The 25,351-nt window shown below is 44.4% G+C and overlaps 1 protein-coding gene across 5 annotated transcripts in view; it reads right to left on the reverse strand.

Moving 5' to 3' along the window:
* The window catches only part of birc6 (baculoviral IAP repeat containing 6), a 243,325-nt gene extending 237,092 nt beyond the window's left edge, over window positions 1-6,233 (reverse strand). For all 5 annotated transcript variants that reach the window (XM_072580512.1, XM_072580515.1, XM_072580513.1 and 2 more), the window contains exon 1: window positions 5,921-6,233. In XM_072580512.1, coding sequence (XP_072436613.1) covers window positions 5,921-6,134 — 214 coding nt within the window. In that variant the 5' untranslated portion in view covers window positions 6,135-6,233. The remainder of the gene's footprint in view (window positions 1-5,920) is intronic.
* Window positions 6,234-25,351: the final 19,118 nt, after the last annotated feature.

Below are 25,351 nucleotides of genomic sequence, written 5' to 3' on the forward strand. Positions count from 1 at the left end.
GTCCTTACATCCCAAGGACTGCATAGTTCAAGAAAACAGCTCACCACCACCTTCTCAACAGCAATTGGGCAGCACAGTGGCTCGTGGTTAGCATTGCTGCCTCACAGCACCACAGACCCGGGTTTGATTTCAGCCTCGGGCAACTGTCTATGTGGAGTTTGCACATTGTCCCCATGTCTGCATGGTTTCCTTTGGTTGCTCCAGTTTCCTCGCACAAAGATGTGTAGGCTGGGTGAATTAGCCATGCAGGGTAGGTGGGTTAACCGTAGGAAATGCAGGGTCATACAGTAGGGAGGTGGGGTCTGGGTGGGATGCTCTTCAGATGGTCGGTGTGGACTCAACAGGCTAAGTGACCTGCTTCCACACATTTGGGTTTCTATGATTCTAAGCAGGAAGAGTGAATAGATGACTAATCAGATATATCTATATCGTATTAACAATTAAGAAAAGTGACATGCAATCTCAACTTCAAACTATAAATACAGTTCTGTCATTGTCATTTGATCAAAATCCTGGAACTCCCTACGTAACAACAGGCCCACACCACACTCACTACTCAGTTCAAGACGGACATTCACAACCATCTTCAAGGTATCTAGGGGTGCCCAATAATTGCTGACGTTGTCAGCAAAGTCCATAGTCCAGCAATGAAAAATTCACATTTTGTTGATTTTTAAATACACAAAATGCAGAACAGTTGCAGAATGGAGGGAGAGCACAATTACTTCAACTACATAAACTAAGTGGTGCAAGTCTGGAAAGAATTCCTTTTAAGTTTCAAAATAATTCTTGCATAGAAGTTTGACAACACAGTTCTTATATGGGGCAGTTCCAAAGGCATCATGCAGCAAAATTTAACATCGGCTCTGATTGAATGGCACCTAGTCAGTCCCAGCTACTAACAGCTCAGGTGAAAATAAACATTCCTGCAGGTCCTGAATGTTACTCCCAGTACTGTAGTACACTCCAAACTTCTGGGAAATTATCCAAATAGCATCATGCTACTGAAGTGCATTACAACATCTATGTCATTTAAAAAAAAGAGCAACAGTACAAAAGATTAATCTTTGAGAAATCAGCTTCAGGAGTAAGAATAAAAACGTTCCAGGGGCAAAGTCTTTGGCAACCCTTCCCATCAAATGATACAGTTCTGTTCTACAGGTGCTGGTAAATATTCTCTGCAATGTCATTCATGGTCATTCCTCCTGGAAACCTGGACAAGTAAAGGGGTTATAGCACCAGTATTACAGCTAAGACAGTTCAATTTACACATGACAACTTTCAGCTGGTCAATGTAACAACAAATAAGCACACCTTTGGCCAACAGGCTCTTCCACTCTAGGAGGGAGACTTTTACAGCACAGCAATCTTTCTCCAATGGATTTTTGGAAAATGGGGTAGCTGGAGTTTTGAAGCGAAAGGGTGTCCATGTGCATTGCAATGATTTTCTTTTGAAAATTGTGCAACATCAACATAATTCAGGAATTGTTAAGTCTTGCCATACCTGGCACTCACCCACCCCAAATAAAATGTTTTAATTGAATAGTAATCAAGGAAATGTAGCTGCCAAGGTTACAGAATTGCTTATATACTTAGCTAATTCAGCATTTCTACATAGGAAATATAATTTCTGCTTTACTGAGTCACAGATCATAAATGGCTAAACGGAATACATTCAGATTTTCTTGTGGAACTTAGTGCTGTCAAAAATAGGTCAGTGAGGGGAAGAATTTGAAGCAGATTGATCACTTCCTGCTCACTTATAAACATAATGTAGGAAGAAACAAGAGCACAACCAAGGAAGTCAAGCTCCCTATAAATGAAAAATACTTGAACAGGTTGCACCTGGTAGTCAGTGACAAGTGCACTTGTGCACAAAACAAAGAATCAGGGCATCCAAAAAACCAAAAGTTAATTTTCAGTAAACAACAAAAACAGAAATTGCTGGAGAAATTCAGCAGGTGTGGCAGCGTCAGTGGTGAAAAAAATAGAATTAAGGTTTTGACTCCAGTGACAATTCTTCATAAACATGCTCCAGGAATAAACTAAATTTGTAGCTCAAAATTATCACAGAAAAAAAGCCACCTTATGTCACATTATATATACACACATTGAATTTTTAGCATAGTTACTTCATACACCAGGCATTACTTTACAATAGCATGCTATTTTGATATCAGGTCCAGTTTTCTTCATTTCTCATTCTACCTGCCTAATCCTTTCCCACTCTGAGGCACAATTGCTCTAATCAATTCAGTTTCAGACTCCACAAATCATATCAAACTAATTTTATCACTACTCAACCTCCAAGCTAAACAATTCAACTGCACTCTTTTTTATTACAAAAAAAAGTCAGCTGCCACACAAAAATGTTGTCCAACGTAAGATAAAAAGTACAGACAAGTGCACAGAGCTGTTAAAACAAAGTCTGTCAGATCAAAACCCTCTCACTGAAACACAGAGTTTCCTAAAATCAATGATAATCATAGCTGTATTTGGACTTTAGGCTTTGTATCAAGTATTTATCATTCAGAAATGAAACATTGGTGATAAGTCTACCAACATTTATGAAAGGAAAATACAAGCTTATGTTTCAGGTACAACCGTTTATCATAAACACTACCTTATCTTTTATTCTCTTCACAGATGCAATTCATTTCCAGCAATTTCTGATTTCACTTCATATTAGAGTCAGAATCATAGAGATGTACAGCATGGAAACAGGCCCTTCTGTCCAACTCATCCATGCCGACTAGGTTTCCCAACCCAATCTAGTCCCACCTACCGGCATCTGGCCCATATCCCTCTAAACTTATTCAAATACCCATCCAGATGCCTTTTAAATGTTGCAATTGTACCAGCCTCCACCATTTCCTCTGGCAGCTCATTCCATACACATATCACCCTCTGAGTGGAAAAGTTGCCCCTTAGGTCTCTTTTATATCTTTCCCCCCTCACCCTAAACCTATGCCTTCTAGATCTTGACTCCTAGTTTCTTTTCCTTCATCATTGTCCAAAAATAAAATGAACAATCATGTGGCGCCAAATTTCCAACAGTAACAAGAATTTCTTGCTAAATCCAGAACCTAGTATTTTTATGCTGGGGAGTACAATCACAGTCCTAGCAGTAGTAAAATATCATTGTGTAATATCTCGTCTATTTATCTGGATAGACATTAAAAACTTAAACATCAAAAAATGTTTTTCACAAGACTTTTAACTCAAGGTGCATGATTCACAATCATCCAACATAGGACTCTTAAATTTTATTACTCACTCGTTTGCAAGTTACTCAAAATACATAACAAGAAGTATTATATTCTATGCTTGAGATCATCAGCACAATGTAAGAGTAGGGTTGCTGTTAACTTACAAGTTGAATAATATTTCTCAGGATTAAAGAGATTACTTTGATCTTAGAAAAAAGAATGGACTGAACAGACTGAGGTCAGATGAGTGGAGAAGGCCTTAGCTCATCATTAAAGGGGATTGGAAAGAAATGAATCACTACCTTTCAGCATATAAACAGTGGTGTGTGTGTGTGTGTGTGGGGGGGGGGGGGGGCAACATCAACACTGCTTACTTAAATGTTTATGAACCTTTCATGAAGCAAAAGTAAATTGGATCAGTAAAGTATTATAAAAGGTTTTGTCTAAAATACTTTCACGATAAGATATAAGTATATCATTCTGTTGTGACTATATGCTTACATTGTACTATCTAAACACTCCAAGTACATACTTTTGAGGAATCCACAATCTTATCCATAAATTAACCACAGACTGCTCTGGAAATATGGCTATACCTTCGTAAATAGTCACTTGGACAATGGTCCAAACAGGATGTATTATTGCAAATTAAATCAAATCGGTAATGCTACAGCTGTGATTATCTGCTTTTTACTTCAATATTTTGGTTTGAAAACATAACTGTTGCATGTCATTGAGTACATCTATGCTGAATTATAAAATTATAATGCACAAAAGTCAGCAATTGAACAATTCAACAGCTCTGCAGTCCTTTGAGCTGCAACTGAACTGTATAAATTCAATGTCTTTACAGTAAACTGTAGTGCACAGTGTAGTTAGATTTTCTTGAATTTTGCATTCATCTACCATTCAGACTTTTCATACATTACTGAATTACACAGAATATAAAACACAGAAACAAGCCATTCGGCCCAACTGGTCAATGACACTGTTTACGTTCAAGAATTTTTACCCGATTTAAATCTCCTGTCGTAACCCTTTATTCCCATCTCGCTCATATACTTGTCTAGTTTCCCCTTAAACGGATCAATACTATTCACTTCACTGTGGTTCCAAGTTCATGTTCTTAGCATTCCTTGGGTAAAGAAGCCTCTTCTGAATTACCCACTGGATTTCTTGACAGTCTTAAATATTGATGACCTTGAGTCATCCTCTTGACCACAAGAACAAAATTGCACAGAAAACAAAAATTGAAGCAGACTATGAAAGGGATGTTTGAAAGATGACAACTAATTTTTAAATTTTGTACATTTCATAAAGAATTGACTTTAGCTAAGGTTTCTAATGCCAGAGATTAGCCAAATGATTAAAGTGATGTAAATTAGTCCAAAATGTGTATCCTAAAACTTCATAGTTTAAAGGAATGGTATCAATAATATTCAACAAACAAACAATAACAATTGGCTCCAATTAGCTTACTCAGAATTTAATAAATTGTAGAATGTAAAATAAGCATGATAACAAGGATCTGAACTGGGATTCATTACTGAACTACTTAAAAGCATTGCTACAATGAGGAAATAGATCACAAATTCATTGCAGCACAAACATTCCTTCCAGTGAACAACATAATTATAGCACAAAGAAATCTCAGATTTCACATGTAGACAAATGTCATCCTCATTTGTTAACTTTTTCCCACAAAGTCCTGAGACCGCAAGATGCAAACATGTGCATATTAAAGGTGATCCACTTCTTGATCCGGTCAATTTTGACTCATTAGTAAAAGACAGTAAAATTGAAATGTAAATGTGGACAATGGATACATAAATAAGCATACACTACCAATTACAAATCAGTGATATACCAATATTAAATAGGGAAGCAAAGTTATGGATACAGTGATCACGTATAAGCGTGCCTACCTGGATACACGTTACCCTGTATTTTCGATCTACATTGACAATTGTGAACATGTATTTGAGCACATTTAACATATAGAATGCTTATGCCAATTATGTTCACATTTAGAAAGGAGTACAAATGTGCGTGTGTAACACATTTTATGGCACATGTATCAATACATTTCGTTTCCAGAACAGAGCACTATGACAGGGAAAACACGCTATTTCTGGGCCATTTTAAACAGCAAAAAATGCAGGGGGCAGAGAAAGAGAAACAAAAAAAAAGCTAGAGGGAGACCGGCGGTTCCGGGTATGTGGAAAGAGAAACAGAACCGGTCTGTGAAAGCTAATCGGAGAAGAGGATGAAAATAAAGGGCTCGGTGGATCATCGTATTGTATATTTAATCCTCAAATCGCACCATATCCCCACTCTCCTTCCCAGGGACAGCTTCTGGCCCAGGCTCCGGGCAGAAGGACAGGCCGGCTTCCGGCCCATCATGCTTATAAACCGGGCCGGTGAACAAGCCCAACATTCTCATCACAACAAGGCAACACCACCCAGCTGGGCCTGTCCCAACCCCGGCCTTGCAGTCAGAGCGAAGCCCCGGGCCTTGACCTGTCGCCCACCCCCAGATTCTTATGACCGTCAGTGCCAACCTTCCCCCGTCCCAACCCCACCCACTCGATCCTCCACCCAGTCACCCAGCGCTTCTAACCGGCCTTTCATGCCTCGCTGGAGGAGTCCCAGCCGGGATGTGTGCCGGACCGGGGCCTCCTCGGGTTTTCCCTCACCCCGTCCTAACTCACCGTTTAACCGGGACACCTGCAGCACGGCGCCCGAAGTGCCGTCGATGACTTTGACGGTGGAGCGGTTGGTGACGGCCAGGATGGCGTTGAGGGACGGGTGGTAGGCCAGGCTGCGCAGGCCCTCCTCGCAGCTCAGGCAGCCGTCGCGGGTGAGGAGCCAGTCCGAGTCGGCCTCGGCCGCTGCCCCTCTCCCTGCCGCCGCCGCCGCCGCCATGTTGGAAGCAGCTGTGAGACAGGAAGGAGCCGCCACCGCCGCCAACTTTCACCCCGGAGCCGCTCGTCACAAGGAGCCTGGGCAACCGCACAGGAAGCGACGGCCCCAACGTCACCCAGGGAGGAGGCTCTTCGCAGCAGGGACAGCCTGACAGGCAGGCGGGCGGGCGGACGGGCACGTCAATGGATCCCGTGGGGGAGAAGGTAAGGTGTGAGAGAAAGGAGAGTGGGCTAAGACACGAGAAGGAGATGCGGGACCAGAGAGTGAGTGTAGAAAACCTACCCAGGAGGGGGAGAAGGGAGGATGAGGTGGGGGAGGAGGATCCAGGGGATTGGGGGTCAGAGGGATATCGGGAGGTCGTGCAGAAGGGTATGGGGCTGGGAGGTGGGGAGGGCAAGGGGATGGGTCTAGAGGTGGGGGGCAAGGGGGATGGGTCTTGTGAGGAAGGTGGGGTGTGCAAGGTGGGCAGGTCTTGGGGGGGAGGGAGGTGGGGTGAGCAAGGGGGATGGGTCTAGAGGGGGGAGGTGAGGGGGAATGGGTCTTATGGGGGAGCAAGGGGGAACAGGTCTTGGGGTGGGGGGGGAAGTGGGGTGGGCAAGGGGGACGGGTCTTGGGGGGGGGGGAAGTGGGGTGGGCAAGGGGGACGGGTCTTGGGGGGGGGGGGAAGTGGGGTGGGCAAGGGGGACGGGTCTTGGGGGGGGGGGGAAGTGGGGTGGGCAAGGGGGACGGGTCTTGGGGGGGGGAAGTGGGGTGGGCAAGGGGGACGGGTCTTGGGGGGGGGGGAAGTGGGGTGGGCAAGGGGGACGGGTCTTGGGGGGGGGAAGTGGGGTGGGCAAGGGGGACGGGTCTTGGGGGGGGGGGGAAGTGGGGTGGGCAAGGGGGACGGGTCTTGGGGGGGGGGGGAAGTGGGGTGGGCAAGGGGGACGGGTCTTGGGGGAAGGGAGGTGCGTTGGGCAAGGGGGACGGGTCTTGGGGGAAGGGAGGTGCGTTGGGCAAGGGGGACGGGTCTTGGGGGAAGGGAGGTGCGTTGGGCAAGGGGGACAGGTCTAGAGGAGGGGAGGTGGGGGGCAAGGGGGATGGGTCTTGTGAGGAAGGTGGGGTGTGCAAGGTGGGCAGGTCTTGGGGGGGAGGGAGGTGGGGTGTGCAAGGGGGACAGGTCTTGGGGGGGAGGGAGGTGGGGTGAGCAAGGGGGATGGGTCTGGGGGGGGAGGTGAGGGGAAATGGGTCTTATGGGGGAGCAAGGGGGAACAGGTCTTGGGGGGGGAAGTGGGGTGGGCAAGGGGGATGGGTCTTGGGGGAGGGAGGTGGGGTGGGCAAGGGGGACGGGTCGGGGGGAGGGAGGTGGGGTGGGCAAGGGGGATGGGTCTTGGGGGAAGGGAGGTGCGTTGGGCAAGGGGGACAGGTCTAGAGGAGGGGAGGTGGGGGGCAAGGGGGATGGGTCTTGTGAGGAAGGTGGGGTGTGCAAGGTGGGCAGGTCTTGGGGGGGAGGGAGGTGGGGTGTGCAAGGGGGACAGGTCTTGGGGGGGGAGGGAGGTGGGGTGAGCAAGGGGGATGGGTCTGGGGGGGGAGGTGAGGGGGAATGGGTCTTATGGGGGAGCAAGGGGGAACAGGTCTTGGGGGGGGGGGAGTGGGGTGGGCAAGGGGGATGTATCTTGGGGGAAGGGAGGTGCGTTGGGCAAGGGGGACGGGTCTAGAGGGGGGAGGTGGGGGGGGCAAGGGTTGTGGGTCTTGTGGGGGGGCAAGGGTTGTGGGTCTTGGGGAGAGGTGGGGGGGCAAGGGTTGTGGGTCTTTGGGGTGGAGGGAGGTGGTGGGGTGGGCAAGTGGGATGGGTCTGGGGGGGCAATGGTTGTGGGTCTTGGGGGCGGGAGGGAGGTGAGGTGGGGTGGGCAAGGGGGATGGGCCTTGGAGGGGGAGCAAGGGGAAACGTGCCTTGGAGGGGGAGCAAGGGGGACGGGCCTTGGAGGGGGAGCAAGGGAGACGGGCCTTGGAGGGGGAGCAAGGGAGACGGGCCTTGGAGGGGGAGCAAGGGAGACGGGCCTTGGAGGGGGAGCAAGGGAGACGGGCCTTGGAGGGGGAGCAAGGGAGACGGGCCTTGGAGGGGGAGCAAGGGAGACGGGCCTTGGAGGGGGAGCAAGGGAGACGGGCCTTGGAGGGGGAGCAAGGGAGACGGGCCTTGGAGGGGGAGCAAGGGAGACGGGCCTTGGAGGGGGAGCAAGGGAGACGGGCCTTGGAGGGGGAGCAAGGGAGACGGATCTTGGGGTGAGCAAGGGGGACGGATCTTGGGGTGAGCAAGGGGGACGGATCTTGGGGTGAGCAAGGGGGACGGATCTTGGGGTGAGCAAGGGGGACGGGTCTTGGAGTGAGCAAAGGGGATGGGTCTTGTTGAGTAGGGAGTGAGGGGGGGCAAGGGGGATGGGTTTTGGGGGAGGGAGGGGAGCGAGGAGAATGGGTCTTATTGTGGAGGGAGTGGAGCGAGGGGGACAGGTCTTGGGGGGGGGTGAGAGGGATGAGTATTGTGTGGGGAGAGGGAGGTGGGGGGGTGTAAGGGGGATGGGTCGTTTGGGGGTAGGGAGGTGGGGGGGTGTAAGGGGGATGGGTCTTTTGGGGGTAGGGAGGTGGGGGGGTGTAAGGGGGATGGGTCTTTTGGGGGTAGGGAGGTGGGGGCGTGTAAGGGGGATGGGTCTTTTGGGGGTAGGGAGGTGGGGGGGTGTAAGGGGGATGGGTCTTTTGGGGGTAGGGAGGTGGGGGGCCAAGGGGGATGGGTCTTGGGGGGGAGGGAGGTGTGGTGGGCAAGGGGGACAGGTTTTGAGGGGTTGGCAAGGTGGAGGGGGCAGGGAGGTGGGGGGCCAAGGGGGACGGGTCTTGGGGGGAGGGAGGTAGGGTGGGTAAGGGGGAATGGGTCTTGGTGGGAGGGAGGTGTGGTGGGCAAGGGGGACAGGTTTTGAGGGGTTGGCAAGGTGGAGGCGGCAAGAGGGATGGGTATTGGGGAGGGAGGGAGGTGAAGGGGCAAGGGGGGCGGGTATTGGGGAGGAAGGTAGGGGGTAAGGGGGAATGGGTATTGGGGAGAGGGAGGTGGGGGTGGGGGATGGGTGTTGGGTTGAGAGATGGTACAGGTCATTTAGGAGGATAGGGAATGTGGAAAATAGCAGTTGGGGGGGAGGGGGTGGCAGAGTGTTGGGGAAGGTGAGATCCAAGATGGTGGCGGAGTAAGACACTTCAGCCAGAGCTCGTCCACGCCATCTGTTTCTTTTTATTTGTCTTTTGTGTTTTTTTACTCTCTTCTTGGTCCCTGCCTCCCAGACTCTGCAAGAGCTTGGTGTCTCAGTGTCAGCACAGACCCGGCATGGTCTCCCACTGGCCCAGCGTGGCAGTCTTTCAGCCAAACGTTTATTTATTTTTAAATTTTTTTTCCTAAGGATATGTACTGAAGAATTTGTATCTGTGTATCTTCTGCCTAAGATGTGTGACGACTTGTAAACTTTTGACAACTCATTTGAGTACACATGACATTAAAACCAATTCAATTCAGAATAAAGGGAGATTGGGTGGCAAGATGGTACAGGGTTGCTGGGGGAGAGGAAAAGATGGTATGGGGATTTGTGGGTAAGGCGAGGGAGAAAGTGTACAGGGGGATTGTGTGCAGTTTTGGTCTCCCTACCTAAGAAAAGATATTGTTGCCATAGAAGGAGTGCAGCAGAGATTCACAAGACCGATTCTTGAAATGACAGGTTTGTCACACAAAGAGAAATTTGGTTGACTGGGTCTGTATTCACTGGAATTTAGAAGAATGAGAGAGGATCTAATTAAAGCATAAAATTCTAATAAGGGTACACAGACAGGTTGCAGGGGTGATGTTTGCCCTGGCTCAACAAGCAGTCATGGTCTCAGAATATGTGGTCGTAATTTTGGACTGCAAGAGATGAAATTTCTTCACCCGGGGTGCTGAACCTGCTGAACTCTCTACCTCTGAAGGCTATAGAGTACAAATCATTTCATACATTTAAGAAATAAAGTACATTTTTTCCAAGCTAATGCTGTTTAGGAGTACGGGGAGAGCACAGGGGTATGGCATTGAGACATGATGACAATGTTGAAGGAGGTCATAGGTCACAAGACACCGGGTTATAATCCAATCAGAAACTTTTGGAGCACTGCTGTTTGATCGGGTGAAATCCAAAACTGGCACCTCCACATATTGAATGACAATGCCTTAATGGACCAAGTGGCCTACTGTATCTATTTTCTTGTTTAAAAATTGATAGCTTGATGATTTATCTGGAACTGTAATATTGTATAAAAGAAATTGAATACATACAGTTTTTAGAGAAATAGGGAAAGAGTAGCAAGGTGGGATTAGAATAACTGACTCTAGTTGGAGCTAATATTGCCACAGCAGTTAATGAGTTTAATTGCAGTCATTCTTTTGTGCTGTAATGTCTAATTGTGCAGTGATACAAGAGGTTATAAAAATCCAAGGAAAGAACAAGTGAGAAAGGATGGAGGAAATGTGAAAATATAGAGAGAAATTATTTTGATAGACAATCATTATATTACTGGAAATGGCAATTTATTTCACTCATAATAAAATGGCTCTTAATAAACTTGCATCTTGATACTGACGTTGAATAGAAATTTGATAATTGACGTAGAGATTAGGTCTTTTTTGTAAAATCCCTTCTTTGAAAATAGTTTTTGAAATGCTCCAGAATTGATCTTTGACCTGTATGGATGCAGTGTTTCAGACAGTCTGCTACCACAATTCTAAACGACTTCTTCGCTGAATCTCTTGTCTAGTTCAACTGATTACTTATTCTGTAGTTGGTAGTTGCTTATGTTAATGTTTTCTTTGTGTTAATGTGGTGCTAATATCAAAGTATATGTTTTCCTCTGATTGCCTTCTATCCAATCATTGCACCAGTTTGCTTCTCTTTCATGTTTCATGTCACATGTTCAATTGACAATTGCTAAATACTATGTATATCTATTCAACATATTAACCATATCTCAATTCACTGCCTTTTTGGTTTCAGTTGAAACAATTTAGTGACCATTTTAAAAATGTTTGAGTATGTTTATACATTATGATTGCAAATGACTAGATGCCAGAAGACTGAAAAGGTTATTCTGAACAAATAATATTATTTATCAATAAAAAGCATTGATAACAAAATGCAAATTCCTTTATGTTTTTTGGATGTAAAGTTTATGAAGCTTCCACTATCTGTCAACCATAATGGAATTAGTTGATAATTGGAAGATTGCAACATTTGGCCTTCCACAAAGAGTATGTATAGTGGCCCAGATTTTCCTGCAATAAAGACATCAGTGACATGCATCAAAACCTGCACTGCTAGTTTTCTAGTTAGAATACATCGTGACAGGTATCATGACCAATAAGGTGCAAGACAGCCTCGCTCATTGAATTAAGTGTCACTTTGGAACCATACAAATTCATTTTAAACTATTGGAAAGATAACTTGCTTTGTTTAACATGGCAATGAAATATGAAGGCTTGGTAATTTATAATACGTTGTATAGCACTAGGATTCTTTCCTAAATCAAAATCTGACTGCTCCTGTCTCAGCTGTGTATTCCCTATGGACAGCTCATGTTAAGTCCACGTAAATGCAATTGTCCTATGATTTGGAATCCATTAAAGTGGCTCATTGACTTTAGTATGCATTCTCAGATGCCTGCAGCCTGAGATCTTGCTCCTTTAAACCTGTGTGAATTTGAAATAAAGCACAGCTTTCAAAAATAACTCGGTCCAAACTATGTTCTATGAAACATTCTGAAAATATGACAATGAATGTTCTCCAAACATTAAGCTGAAAATACCTATTTGATTCTCAGTACGAAAATGTGAAAAATGAAGTATCATCGAAGTCCATCTTTTTCAAGAATTTTCAACTGCTTTCTGGAATCAACAAAGTATACTGCAAATGTCCACAGGAAAATTATTTTGTTTTCCCTTCAATTTAGTCTTTAAGAGTATTCTTAACTTCAGGTACTATTGTGTTTGCTTTAGCCATTTTAGCTCTTTTAACCTGCTTCATTAAATTACAGATTGAAAAATAACAATCTATTGTTATCTCAAACATTTTCTTAATTTATAAAATATAATTGACAACTTGACAACTCATTTTTTTAAAGTGACACGATAAACTTTGCATCAAGTGGAATGGACATACAGTAGCATTTCAGGAAATGTTTATTATAACCATTAATCATTTTTTCGGGAAATAAAATATTTTCTCTTCAGTCATCTTCTTCTCTTATGTATTTGACATGTTCTTCATTCCATTCCTTTTGGCTAAGAGGAAACAAAGGAAAATTTCCATTTGTACAATTATTTACTACATCCTACAAACAAAGCTGAGTTTGAAAAGACCATTTAATTACAAAGGGATCACAATGAAACAATCGTATTTAATGCCCATACATCACATTTATAGCAAGAATTTGTGCAATACACAATGACAAAATTTCCTGTTCCCCATCCCAGAAATGTAGCATCTGTTCCACCATAGTGAGAGTGCAGAACAAGAATTGAATCTCCGCTTGATGGTACAGATTTAGTGCACATTTACTCATTGGCTACGAACAGAATATTATTGAGGCGATATCTGTGCTTTCAACGATCTCCAGTTCCTCGAGACATTTAGAAGTCCCAAGTGAAAAGCAAGTAACCTGAGATTGCATTTCAAACAAAGGAGTAGTCCATGCTCATCACTCTGTACCAAAGGACAGCCTGTTCTTGATTTAATTCTGTAACAATGAAAATGTGATATTCTTCAGTTCAAAACTGCATCAATTTTCTTTCTTTCTTCTTTCGAACGTAGAACATAGAAGAATACAGCGCAGTACAGGCCCTTTGGCCCTCGATGTTGCGCCGATCCAAGCCCACCTAACCTACACTAGCCCACTATCCTCCATATACCTATCCAATGCCCGTTTAAATGTCCATAAAGAGAGAGAGTCCACCACTGCTACTGGCAGGGCATTCCATGAACTCACGACTCGCTGAATAAAGAATCTACCCCTAACATCTGTCCTATACCTACTACCCCTTAATTTAAAGCTATGCCCCCTCGTAATAGCTGACTCCATATGTGGAAAAAGGTTCTCATGGTCAACCCTATCTAAACCCCTCATCATCTTGTACACTTCTATCAAGTCACCCCGAAACCTTCTTTTCTCCAATGAAAACAGCCCCAAGTGCCTCAGCCTTTCCTCATATGATCTTCCTACCATACCAGGCAACATCCTGGTAAACCTCCTCTGCACCCGTTCCAGTGCCTCCACATCCTTCCTATAGTATGGCGACCAAAACTGCACACAATTCTCCAGATGCGGCCGTACCAGAGTCTTATACAACTACAACATGACCTCAGGACTCCGGAACTCAATTCCTCTACCAATAAAAGCCAGAGCGCCTTATGCCTTCTTCACCGCACTATTTACCTGGGTGGCAACTTTCAGAGATCTGTGTCCATGGACACCAAGATCTCTCTGCTCATCCACACTACCAAGTATCCGACCATTAGCCCAGTACCCCATCTTTTTGTTACTCTTACCAAAGTGAATCACCTCACACTTAGCTGCATTGAACTCCATTTGCCACCTTTCTGCCCAGCTCTGCAGCTTATCTATATCCTGCTGTAACCTGACACATCCTTCCTCACTGTCAACAACTCCACCGACTTTTGTATCATCCGCAAACTTGCTCACCCAACCTTCTTGCCCCTCCTCCAGGTCATTTATAAAAATGACAAACAGCAATGGTCCCAAAACAGATCCTTGCAGAACACCGCTATTAACTGCACTCCAAGATGAACCTTTACCATCAACTGTCTTCTTCCAGCCAGCCAATTCCTAATCCAAACCTCCAACTCACCCTCAATGCCATACCTCCGTATTTTTTGCAGTAGCCTACCATGGGGAACCTTATCAAACGTCTTACTAAAATCCATATACACCACATCTACCGCATTACCCTCGTCCACCTCCTGAGTCACTTTCTCGAAGAATTCAATAAGGTTTGTGAAGTATGACCTGCCCTTCACAAAACCATGCTGACTATCCTTGATCACATTATTCCTATCCAGATGTTCATAAATCCTATCCCTTACAATTCTCTCTAAGACTTTGCCCACAACAAAAGTGAGACTCACCGGCCTATAGTTACTAGGGTTATCCCTACTCCCCTTCTTGAACAAGGGAACCACATTTGCTATCATCCAGTCTTCTGGCACTATTCCTGTAGACAACAAGGACATAAAAATCACGGCTCTGCAATCTCCTCCCTTGCTTCCTAGAGAATCCTAGGATAAATGCCATCAGGCCCAGGGGACTTATCTATTTTCACCCTTTCCAGAATTTCCAACACCTCTTCCCTACATACCTCAAAGCCGTCCATTCTAATTAATTGTGACTCAGTATTCACATCAGCAACAATGTCCTGTTCCTGAGTGAATACTAATGAAAAGTATTCATTCAGTATCTCCCCAATCTCTTCAGCCTCCACACGCAACGTCCCCCTACTATCCTTGACTGGACCTATTCCTACCCTAGTCATTCTTTTATTCCTGACATACCTATAGAAAGTCTTCGGGTTTTCCCTAATCCTACCAACTAAGGACTTTTCATGTCCCCTCCTTGCTGCTCTTAGCTCTCTCTTCAGATCCTTCCTGGCTACCTTATAACACTCAATCGCCCCAATTGAACCTTCATGCCTCATCTTTACATAGGCTGCCCTCTTCTATTTAACAAGGGATTCCAATTCCTTATTAAACCACGGCTCCCTCACACTACCCTTTCCTCCCTGCCTGACAGGTACATACTTATCAAGGACACTCAATAGTTGCTCCTTGAACAAGCTCCACATATCAATTGCGCCCTTGCCTTGAAGCCTACTTTTCCAAGCCACGCATCCTAAGTCGTGCCTCACCGCATCATAATTTCTGTGCCCCCAGCTATAACTCTTGCCCTGCAGTGCACACTTATCCCTCTCCATCATTAGAGTAAAAGTCACCGAATTGTGGTCACTGTCCCCAAAGTGCTCACCTACCTCTAATTCTAACACCTGGCCTGGTTCGTTACCCAGAACCAAATCCAGTATGGCCTCACCTCTTGTTGGCCTGTCTACATATTGTGTCAGGAAACCCTCCTGCACACATTGGACAAACACTGACCCATCTCATGAACTCGAGCTATAGCTTTCCCAATCAATATCAGGAAACTTAAAGTCCTCCATAACAACCACCTTATTACTTTCACTCTTCTCCTGAATCATCCTCGCAATCCTTTCTTCTACATTTCTAGGACTATTAGGAGGCCTGTAAAAAAACTCTTAACAGGGTGACCTCACCTTTCCTATTCCTAACCTCAGCCCAAACTACCTCAGATGGCGAGTCTTCATCCATCGTCCTTTCCACTGCTGTAATACTATCTTTGACAAGCAATGCCACACCTCCCCCTCTTTTACCACCACATCTGACCCTTCTAAAGCATTTAAACCCTGGAACCTGCAACAGCCAATCCTGTCCCTGTTCTACCCATATCTCCGTAATAGCCACAACATTGAAATCCCAGGTACCAACCCGTGCTGCAAGTTCACCTACCTTATTTCGTATACTTCTTGCATTGAAGTATACACACTTCAAGCCACTTTCCTGTTTACAGGCACCCTCCTTTGAGATTGATGCCATGTTCCTAACCTCCCTACACTCCAGGTCCTGCACCCTAAAGCTACAGTCTAGGTTCCCATGCCCCTGCAGAGTTAGTTTAAACCCCCCCAAGAGCACTAGCAAACCTCCCACCAAGGATACTGGTGCCCCTCAGGTTCAGGTGTAGACCATCCTGTTTATAGAGGTCCCACCTTCCCCAGAAAGAACCCCAGTTATCCAGATACCAGAATCCCGCCCTCCTGCACCATCCCTGTAGCCACGCATATAACTGTTCTCTCTCCCTGTTCCTCGACTCTCTATCACGTGGCACGGGTAACAAACCAGAGACAACAACTCTGTTTGTTCTAATTCTGAGCTTCCAACCTAGCTCCCTGAAAGCCTGCCTAACACCCCCAGCCTTCCTCCTACCTATGTCGTTGGTGCCAATGTGGACCACGACTTCGGACTGCTCCCCCTCCCCCTTAAGGACCCGGAAAACATGATCAGTGATATCATGTACCCTTGCACCTGGGAGGCAACATACCAAACGTGAGTCTCTCTCGCCCCCACAAAACTGCCTATCTGTGCCCCGAACTATCGAGTCCCCAATTACTCTTGCTCTGCTCTTCTCCACCCTTCCCTTCTGAGTAACGGGGACAGGCTCCGTGCCAGAGGCCTGAACCCCATTGCTTACCCCTGGTAAGTCGTACCCCCACAAGTATATAAAATGGTATACTTGTTCTTAAGGGGAATGGCCGCAAGAGGTCCCTGCACTGGCTGCTTCCTCCCAGTCCCCCTCACTGTCACCCATCTGTCTGCAATCTTTGGAGTTACTACTTCCCTAAAGCTCTGATCTATGACCCCCTCTGCCTCCCAAATGATCCTAAGTTCATCCAACTCCAGCTCCAGTTCCCTAACACGGTCTTGGAGGAGCTAGAGATGGGTGCACTTCCTGCAAGTGTAATCAGCAGGGACGTCCATGGCATCCCTTACCTCAAATATATTGCAAGAGGAACATTGCACTGCCTTCACTGCCATCCCTCTAAAAGTAACCTTTAAAAAAAAACTGGGTCTAAACAATAGAACAAGCAAAATGCAGCACTTACCTACTTACCACAACGGGTCTTATTATTAGGTTAGAGGAGGAGGGCGGGTGGGAGGCACTACCCCTGTCGTGCCTCGGGGTCCTCTCCTGCGTGCTTTTATAGGAAAAAAACCTACCCAGGTAAGCTTACGTACACCTGCTTCCGGGTCCCGGCTGCCCCTCTGGTCTTCGTCACTTCCCCCTTCTGCTCCTGCTCTCTCTGTGAAGAGAAAGAAAAACACCGCTGCCTGCTACCGGTAAGTAATTTTAAAACAAACTATCTTACCTTAGCTGCTGCTCGCACTCAAACTTTCTGTTCAATATTCTTTTTGTTTTTTTCCTCCAGTACTATATTTCAACATCTACAATAATTTTGTTTAATATCCAGCAAAATAACAATTAATAATGAAAATTCACAAGCTTGTGAATACACAATAAAATAGCTATTAATAAAAATTGGATAACCTAAAGTGGCAGTCAAGTTGAAATTGTGTCAAAATTCTCTGAGCAGAATAGGAAGTATAATATAATTATTCTTATGGTAAATCAAAGTTGCAGAATGGTCACTCCAGATTCACCGAATCAGACCAAGAAGGTTACCTCAAGCAATTGGAGCAAAGTTAGGTCTTGCTACAGTACAAAGTCATGGGTGAGCCATCAGCTGACAATGAGACCTCTCTGAAATCCAATGTGTAGGCTAAACCTGTGAGAAGTTTATAAGTGCTGTCAATTACAGACAAAGTGAATTGATACAGGGAATGAAAAATAGTGTGAATTAAGAAGTGGGCATCACAATGGAGTGGGAGATGTTGCAATCAAATTTGCCAACCATTCTGAAAATCTTGGAACAGTCCAACAACTAACTGCAGGAAGTCCCTGTGTTATAAACATCCCGTACTTATGAAGTGACCTCCTGCTTCTCATTTTTAAAAATCTGAGTTACGTACAATGTTTTATCGTAACGAACAGGCAGACTAATTAGCTCGTTTCTGTTCTGACTAACACACAAATTTGGCTTACAAACAGTGGAGAAATGGAACTCATTCGTAGCCTGGGGACTTCCTGTACATTCTCCAGCAAGGAAGAGTAACTGCCTATCCCAATGTCGAGGAAACTCTACTGGCGTGGCAAAAGGCATCGTGAACTGAAAACATTTCCATCTCCGGTCCAATTTTTAGGAAAGGAACCTAAAAACCAACTATTGATTCTTGCGACCATTGATAAAGAGCAGAAGCAGAACATAAACTTTAGAGGTCACGTAAACACAATGAAGATGATTATGAAAGCCACTATCACCAACTGCTTCCATCACGTTGGGTTCACATAGGCTACATCCATAAGATGTCAAGAATGTTGGAGAGCAAGATGAGGCCATCTTACCTCATGACAACACTTTTTACTTGCCTATAGAAGGCTATTATGGAAATTCCAGCATGGACAACTACAGAAGCTTGCAACAATTAGATTACTTACAGTGTGGAAACAGGCCCTTCGGCCCAACAAGTCAACACTGACCCACCAAAGCGCAACCCACCCATACATTTACCCCTTCACCTAAAACTACGGGCAATTTAGCATAGCCAATTCACCTGACCTGCACATCTTTGGACTGTGGGAGGAAACCGGAGCACCCGGAGGAAACCCACACAGACACGGGGAGAATATGCAAACTGCACACAGTCAGTCACTTGAGGCAGGAATTGAACCCGGGTCTCTGGCGCTGTGAGGCAGCAGTGCTAACCACTGTGCCACCCACAATGTGGACAACACCCTCTGATGAACTAAAGAATGGACATATAAAGTAATCACAGATGCAATACATCCTTCACCTGAGATGGTCGATGACCTTGAAGAGTCCACTGAATGCCTGTCCACTCATCGTCTTGGTTCCTGAACTGAAGTTGCAAAGTGGTGATGCTCCTGCATGAAATAAGGAAAAAATGTTTGATTGCATTGACAACATCATAGACTGTATAACACTCTTCCAAAGGCAGCACATTAGGCAGAAAATGAATATTGAGTTTTTTCCACAGCAAATTCCCAACATTTTTCAATATCTTTTATTGTATAAGGCCAGACTATTGTTTTGTTTGTCATTTATATAAATGCTTTGGTTGAGAATATAGGAGACATGGTTAGTAAGTGTTATGAAAATGTGGGTGTACAGTACCTTTAAGGGAGTTAAAAGCTAGCAGAACTACCTGACAGCACCAAGATACAATGTACCCTTTTGGTCCAGTAGCCAGGGTAGCTGGTTGCCTGGAGACAGAAACAAATTCGAATGCGGCCAATCAGTTTAAATTATACCCCGAAAAATACCAAACTCCAATCAAGTTTGAATTTAGTACACTGACAATCTTAAAAGCCAAAGACACAATCCAATGCTTTGGAATATAAGACTGGGAAGAATTTAACAATTGAGAGGAGAACTGCCAAGTCACCAGTATGAACAGCCTGCCAAAAAAAAAGCTCTCTTAAAGGTACCTTTATTGATCAGTAACCTGTGGAACCAAAGTCCCTAAAGAAGAAGAAAAGACAGAGGAAGAAATAATGAGAAGATTCGACATCTGGCTGCTTTTGAAAATTTGAATTTTTGGTAAATCTTAATCGGGGGTTTTAACGGACGAGTATTATAGAAGGGTAAGGTAAAGGGTGGGCTAGAGAAAGGAGTTGTAAATAGTTAGTTAATTATTATCTACAATGCTTTAAGAAATAAAGTTGTTAATTTTTAAATATTTCTTGGTCTCTCAAATTTTCACAGATTACTGTATGGGATAAATCTTTTCTGTGTGGCTGGTTTAAATTAATTAGGCAGGTTTACCCATGTCATAACAATTTGGGGGCTTGTCATTGAGATTTGAACTGGTTTAGACAGATTTGAATAGATTTGGGAGTCCAAAAATCTCAGTAGGTTTAAACATTTGTGTCCTAGATCTTTAAATAAAATGTAGGTGAGACAATTTGTTTACTTTCAGTGACTTGTGGTTGATTAAATGAAAAGTGAGAGAAATGGCTCTTAAGTTGCTAAAGAGATTCTGGGATTTGAAGATGATTCTCAAATTTGCCAAGAAAGTTTACGAGGAAAAAAAAGGCCATACTTTTAGAATAAGCAAATAGTTTAGATTTGGGTTTACTAAGGACAAAAGTAGAGCTGAAATTGTAAGGGAGTTACTCAAACACTTAGATGTGTCAGAGAAAGAGACAAATGCAGTAGGGGTAGAAAAACTTAAATTACAATTGAGGAAAATGGAGTTAGAAGATAAACAGAGAGAGAAGGGAAAGAGAGAGAGAAGGTTCTTAGCTGAGCAAAGAGAGTGAAGAAAGGGAGAGACAAAGCGAGAGGAAAGAGGAAGAGAGATGTTTTCAGCTGAAGAAAATTTGAACTTGAGAAGTTGCAATTTAGTCAGCAAATTCTGAATTAGTGGTGCTGGAAGAGCACAGCAGTTCAGGCAGTATTCGAGGAGCAGTAAAATCGACGTTTCGGGCAAAAGCCCTTCATCAGGAATAAAGGCAGAGAGCCTGAAGGGTGGAGAGATAAGCTAGAGGAGGGTGGGGGTGGGGAGAAAGTATTCTTGTAGAGAGAGGGGGAAAACTTCCTCAAGGCAGGCATCCTTGCAAGAGGATTCGCAGTAGGGTTAAAATCAACTCGGTAAAAACAATGACTGCAGATGTTGGAAACCAGATTCTGGATTGTGGTGCTGGAAGAGCATAGCAGTTCAGGCAGCATCCGAGGAGCAGTAAAATCGACATTCGGGCAAAAGCCCTTCATCAGGAATAAAGGCAGAGAGCCTGAAGGGTGGAGAGATAAGCTAGAGGAGGGTGGGGCAGCAAAGTCAAGTTAACAGGATGGAGATTAAAAGAAGGTTGTGATGTATACAAATATGTCAAAAATCTGCCACATTTTGATGAGAAAGATGTCTTCTTTATTTCATTTGAAAAATTGGCTAGGAAGATCGAGTGGTCTGAGGATTCATGGGTAATGCAAGTTCAGACTAAACTGGTACGCAGACCTAGTGAGGTATTTGCCATGCTGTCAGATGAGGGCACAAGATTTTATGAAGAGATTAAACAGGCTATTTTAAGTGCTTATGAATTGGTACCAGAAGCGCAAAGACAGCGGTTCAGAAACACAAAGAAGGAACCAGGTCAGACTTATGTTGAGTTTAAAAGAATTAAACATAGTCATTTTGATCGATGTGCTTTCAAAATAGATAAGACCTTTGAGGGTCTTTGAGAGATTATTCTACTGGAGGAGTTTAAAAACTCACTCCCAGAGATGGTAAGAATTCACGTGGAGAAAGTTTAGCCATGAGAAGGGCAGCAGAATTAGCAGATGAGTACATGTTGGTGCATAAGACAAGCTTCTGGCCAGAATTTTGTCCTGTGAGGGATAGAAGTTGGGAGAAGGGGAGATTCTACACTACAAAACCAAGAGTAGAGAGCACCACAGTATAAAAATGAAGCCTGAGGGTGGAAAGTAGGTGAAAGGCCTCAGATGTTTACACTGTGGTAAAGTGGGACACATAAAGTCACAGTGCTGATCATTAAAGAAAGGTGCTGTGGAAAAAGGTGTGGTAAAAGAAGCTAAGCCAGTGGCATTAGTGAAGGTAGTAAAGCAGACCCAAGAAGAGCTGTCGGAGAGTGCACAGATGAGGCAGGGGCTGCTTATGGAGTTATCTCTACAAATAATTTGTTTCTGTGGGTAAAGTTTATTCAGAAAGAACAGGAGGAGAAGGACAAGAAGTTATAATTTTGAGAGATACAGCATCTAACCAGTTTTTGATAATAAGGGATGAGCAAATATGCAGTCTTTCTGACCTGTTACCCGAGAGTGTGGTAATGTGTGGGATAGATGGACAGAAATTTAGCATTCTCCTATGAAAGATCAGGTTGGAGTGCCAACTCAAGACTGGGGCAGTTACAGTGGGAGTGGTTGGCAGAGTGTTCCTGGAATTCAGTTTGTTCTTGGGAATGATTTGGCATCCAAGGTGGGGGAGTGACACACCTTGTTGTGGAGAAGCCCAAGGAAGACCAAGAAACTGAGGAGTTAAAACAGAAATATCCTGGTATTTTCCCAGACTGTGTGGTAATCAGATCCCACTATCATAATCACAGCACAAAGTAAAAAGTAAAGAGAAAAATGAAGGAGTTGAGGTTCAGTTAGCGGATACCCTGTTTGACATAATGATGCAAGAAAAACCTGAACAGGCAGAGGGTCAGACAGAGTTTAGTCCTAAAAGGCAAAAGGACTTGCAACAGCAAGACAAGCTGATAAAAGATATATATGTGGATGTGTGCTCCGGAAAGGAGGCAGAGAATATTCCAGAGGGTTATTATCTGAAAGATAGAATCCTTAGATAGAAATGAAGACCACGGCAGGTTAATGCAGAGGAGAAATGGGCCAAAGTGCACCAGATTATGTTGCTGGTAACATACAGACTGGAAGTGTTACGGGTAATACATGAACTACCTGTAGGAGGTCACCTCGGGGTATAAAAGTCTCAGGTTAAGGTACAAGAACATTTTTAATGGCCTGGAATGCACAAAGATGTGGTTAACATTTGCCGTACATGTCATACATGCCAAATGGTAGTGCCTTTGTTGCCGATTCCCGCATTTGAAGAAACTTTCACGCAGGTTATAATTGATTGTATAGGTCCCCTCCCAAGAACTAAAAGTGGGAACCAGTACTTGTTAGCTTGTTAACACATAATGGATGTGTCTACCAGATTTCCAGAGGCAATTCCATTATGGAGTATCAAGGCAAAAAAGCTGGTAGAGGAGTTAGTAGCTTTTTTCACACAGTATGGGCCACCCAGAGAGATTCAGTCGGACCAAGGGTCACATTTTACTGCTAGGTTGTTGAAGGAGGATATGGATAGCTTAGGTATACTTTAAATCCAGCACGTATCATTCTAAATCCCAAGGAGCTTTAGAAAGATGGCATCAGACTTTGAAGACCATGTTGAGAGCATACTGTCAGGATTACTCGGTTGATTGTGATAAAGTTATCCCATTCGTATTGTTTGCCATTAGTGATTCCCCAAAATAATCTACTCAGTTTACTCCCTTTTAATTAATATTTGGTCATGAAGTGAGAGGCCCTTTGAAATTAATTGAAGAAAAATTGACAGGACCAAAGTCGGAGATCTTGCAATTAGACTATGTATCAGAGGTGAGGGAGAGACTAAATTGAGTAAGTGAGTTAGCTAAACAGCAACTAAAGAGGTCACCGTGTAGAACAAAGCAGGTGGCAGATAAAAGTTCTGAGACTAGGGCATTTTCCTGAGGGGATGACGTGTTACTACTGTTACCAGTGATAGGAGATCCCTTCAAAACCAGGTTTAGTGGTCCCTGTCAAACTGAGAAAAAGTTGAGTCAGGTGAACTATTTAGTAAAGATGCCAGATAGAAAAAAAAAGTATCAGGCATGTCATGTGAACATGGTGAAACCGAATTATATAGGAGAGAAAGAACTGGAGAAACAGGTGTTAGTTACTACCATGCAGTGTGAGGAATCAAATCCAGATGATGTGGATTTTGATGTGCCTCAAAATAGATTAAAAAATGAAGACGGTCTTGAGGAGTGGGATAGTTTAGTAAGCGATCTGTCTCAGGAAGATAGAACCCAATTGAAAGATTTGTTACTGCAGTATAAGGACATATGTAAAATCATATGGGGAGAACCTCATTGAGTTTTTTGAAAAGGTGTTTAAGCATGTGGATGAGAGTTGGGCAGTTGACATGGTGTACATGGTCTTCAGTAAAGCCTTTGAAAAGTTTCATGCAGGGGCATGGGATTGAACATGATTTAGCAGCTTAGATTAGAAACTGGCTTTCTGAAAGAAGACAGCGAGTGGTGGTTGATAGAAAATATTCAGCCTGGAGTCCAGTTACTAGTGGTGTGCCACAAGGATCTGCTGCTGTTTGTCATTTTTATGAATGACTTAGACACAGGCATAGGTGGATGGATTAGTAAGTTTGCAGATGACATTAAAGTCATGGGAGTAGTGGACAGTGTGGAAGAATGTTGCAGGTTGCAGGGGGACTTGGATAAACTGCAGAATTGGGCTGAGAAGTGGCAAATGGAATTCAATGCAGCTAAATGTGAGGTGATTCACTTTGGGAAGAATAACAAGAAGGCAGAATACTGGGACAATGGAAAGATTTTTGGTAGTGTGGATGTGCAGAAGGATCTTGGAGTCCACGTACATAGATCCCTGAAAGTTGCCACCCTGTTCATAGTGCTGTTAAGAATGCATACGGTGTGTTAAGTTTTATTGGTAGAGGGATTGAGTTCCAGAACCTCAATATCATGCTGCAACTATACAAAATACTAGTGCGGCCACACTTGGAATATTGTGTACCGTTCTGGCTGCCCCATTACAGGAAGGATGCGGAAGCATTGCAGAAGGTGCAGAGGAGATTTACCAGGATGTTGCCTGGTCTGGAGGGAAACTCTTAAGAGAAAAGGCTGAGAGACTTGGGTCTGTTCTCATTGGAAAGAAGAAGGCTAAGAGGGGATTTGATAGAGACATACAAGATGATCAGAGGCTTAGATAGGGTAGACTGTGAAAGTTTTTTTCCTAGGATGATGATGTCAGCTTGTACGAGGGGGCATAACTACAAATTGATGGGTGATAGATTTAAGACAGATGTCAGAGGCAGGTTCTTTACTCAGAGAATGGTAAGGGCATGGAATGCCCTGCCTCCCAATGTAGGTAACTTAGCCACATTAGGGAGATTTAAACAATCCTTGGATAAGCACATGGATGATGATGGGATAGTGTAGGGGAATGAGTTTAGATGAGTTCACTGGTCGGCACAACATCAAGGGCTGAAGGGCCTGTTCTGCACTGTATTCTTCTATGTTCTAACTCTAATGAAGTAGACATAGGGAATACTGCTCCGATAAAACAACACCCATATCAGCTTAATCCTTTCAAAGCCAGACAGGTCCAGAAGGAGGGGAGGCCATGCTTGACGAGGGCATCATCGAACCAAGCCAGAGCGAGTGCAGTTCACTGATTGTTTTAGTTCCTAAACCAGACGGGACTCAATGATTCTGTGTGGATTATTGGAAGGTCAACGCTGTTACAAAATCGGACTCATAGCCAATTCCTAGATTGCAAGACTGTATCAAGAAAGTTGGACTTCATGCTGGCAGGTATATTTATCAGAAGCAGCGGAAGAAATTTCTGTATTTGTAACCCTAAATGGGCTAGATCAGTATAAAGTGATGCCCTTTGGAAAGAAGAATGCACCCAACACATTCTAAAGACTCATGAACAGAGTTGTGGCTGGGTTAACAAACTGTGCAGTCTATTTGGATGATGTAGTGATCTTTAGTAAGTCCTGGAAAGGTCACATGGTACAGTTGGCAGAGCTCTTTGAATGATGGTGACACAGTGGTTAGCACTGCTGCCTCACAGCGCCAGAGACCCGGGTTTAGTTCCTGCCTCAGGC

The sequence above is a fragment of the Chiloscyllium punctatum genome, chromosome 11 (assembly GCF_047496795.1).
Source record: "Chiloscyllium punctatum isolate Juve2018m chromosome 11, sChiPun1.3, whole genome shotgun sequence".
Classification (NCBI taxonomy): Eukaryota; Metazoa; Chordata; class Chondrichthyes; order Orectolobiformes; family Hemiscylliidae; genus Chiloscyllium; species Chiloscyllium punctatum.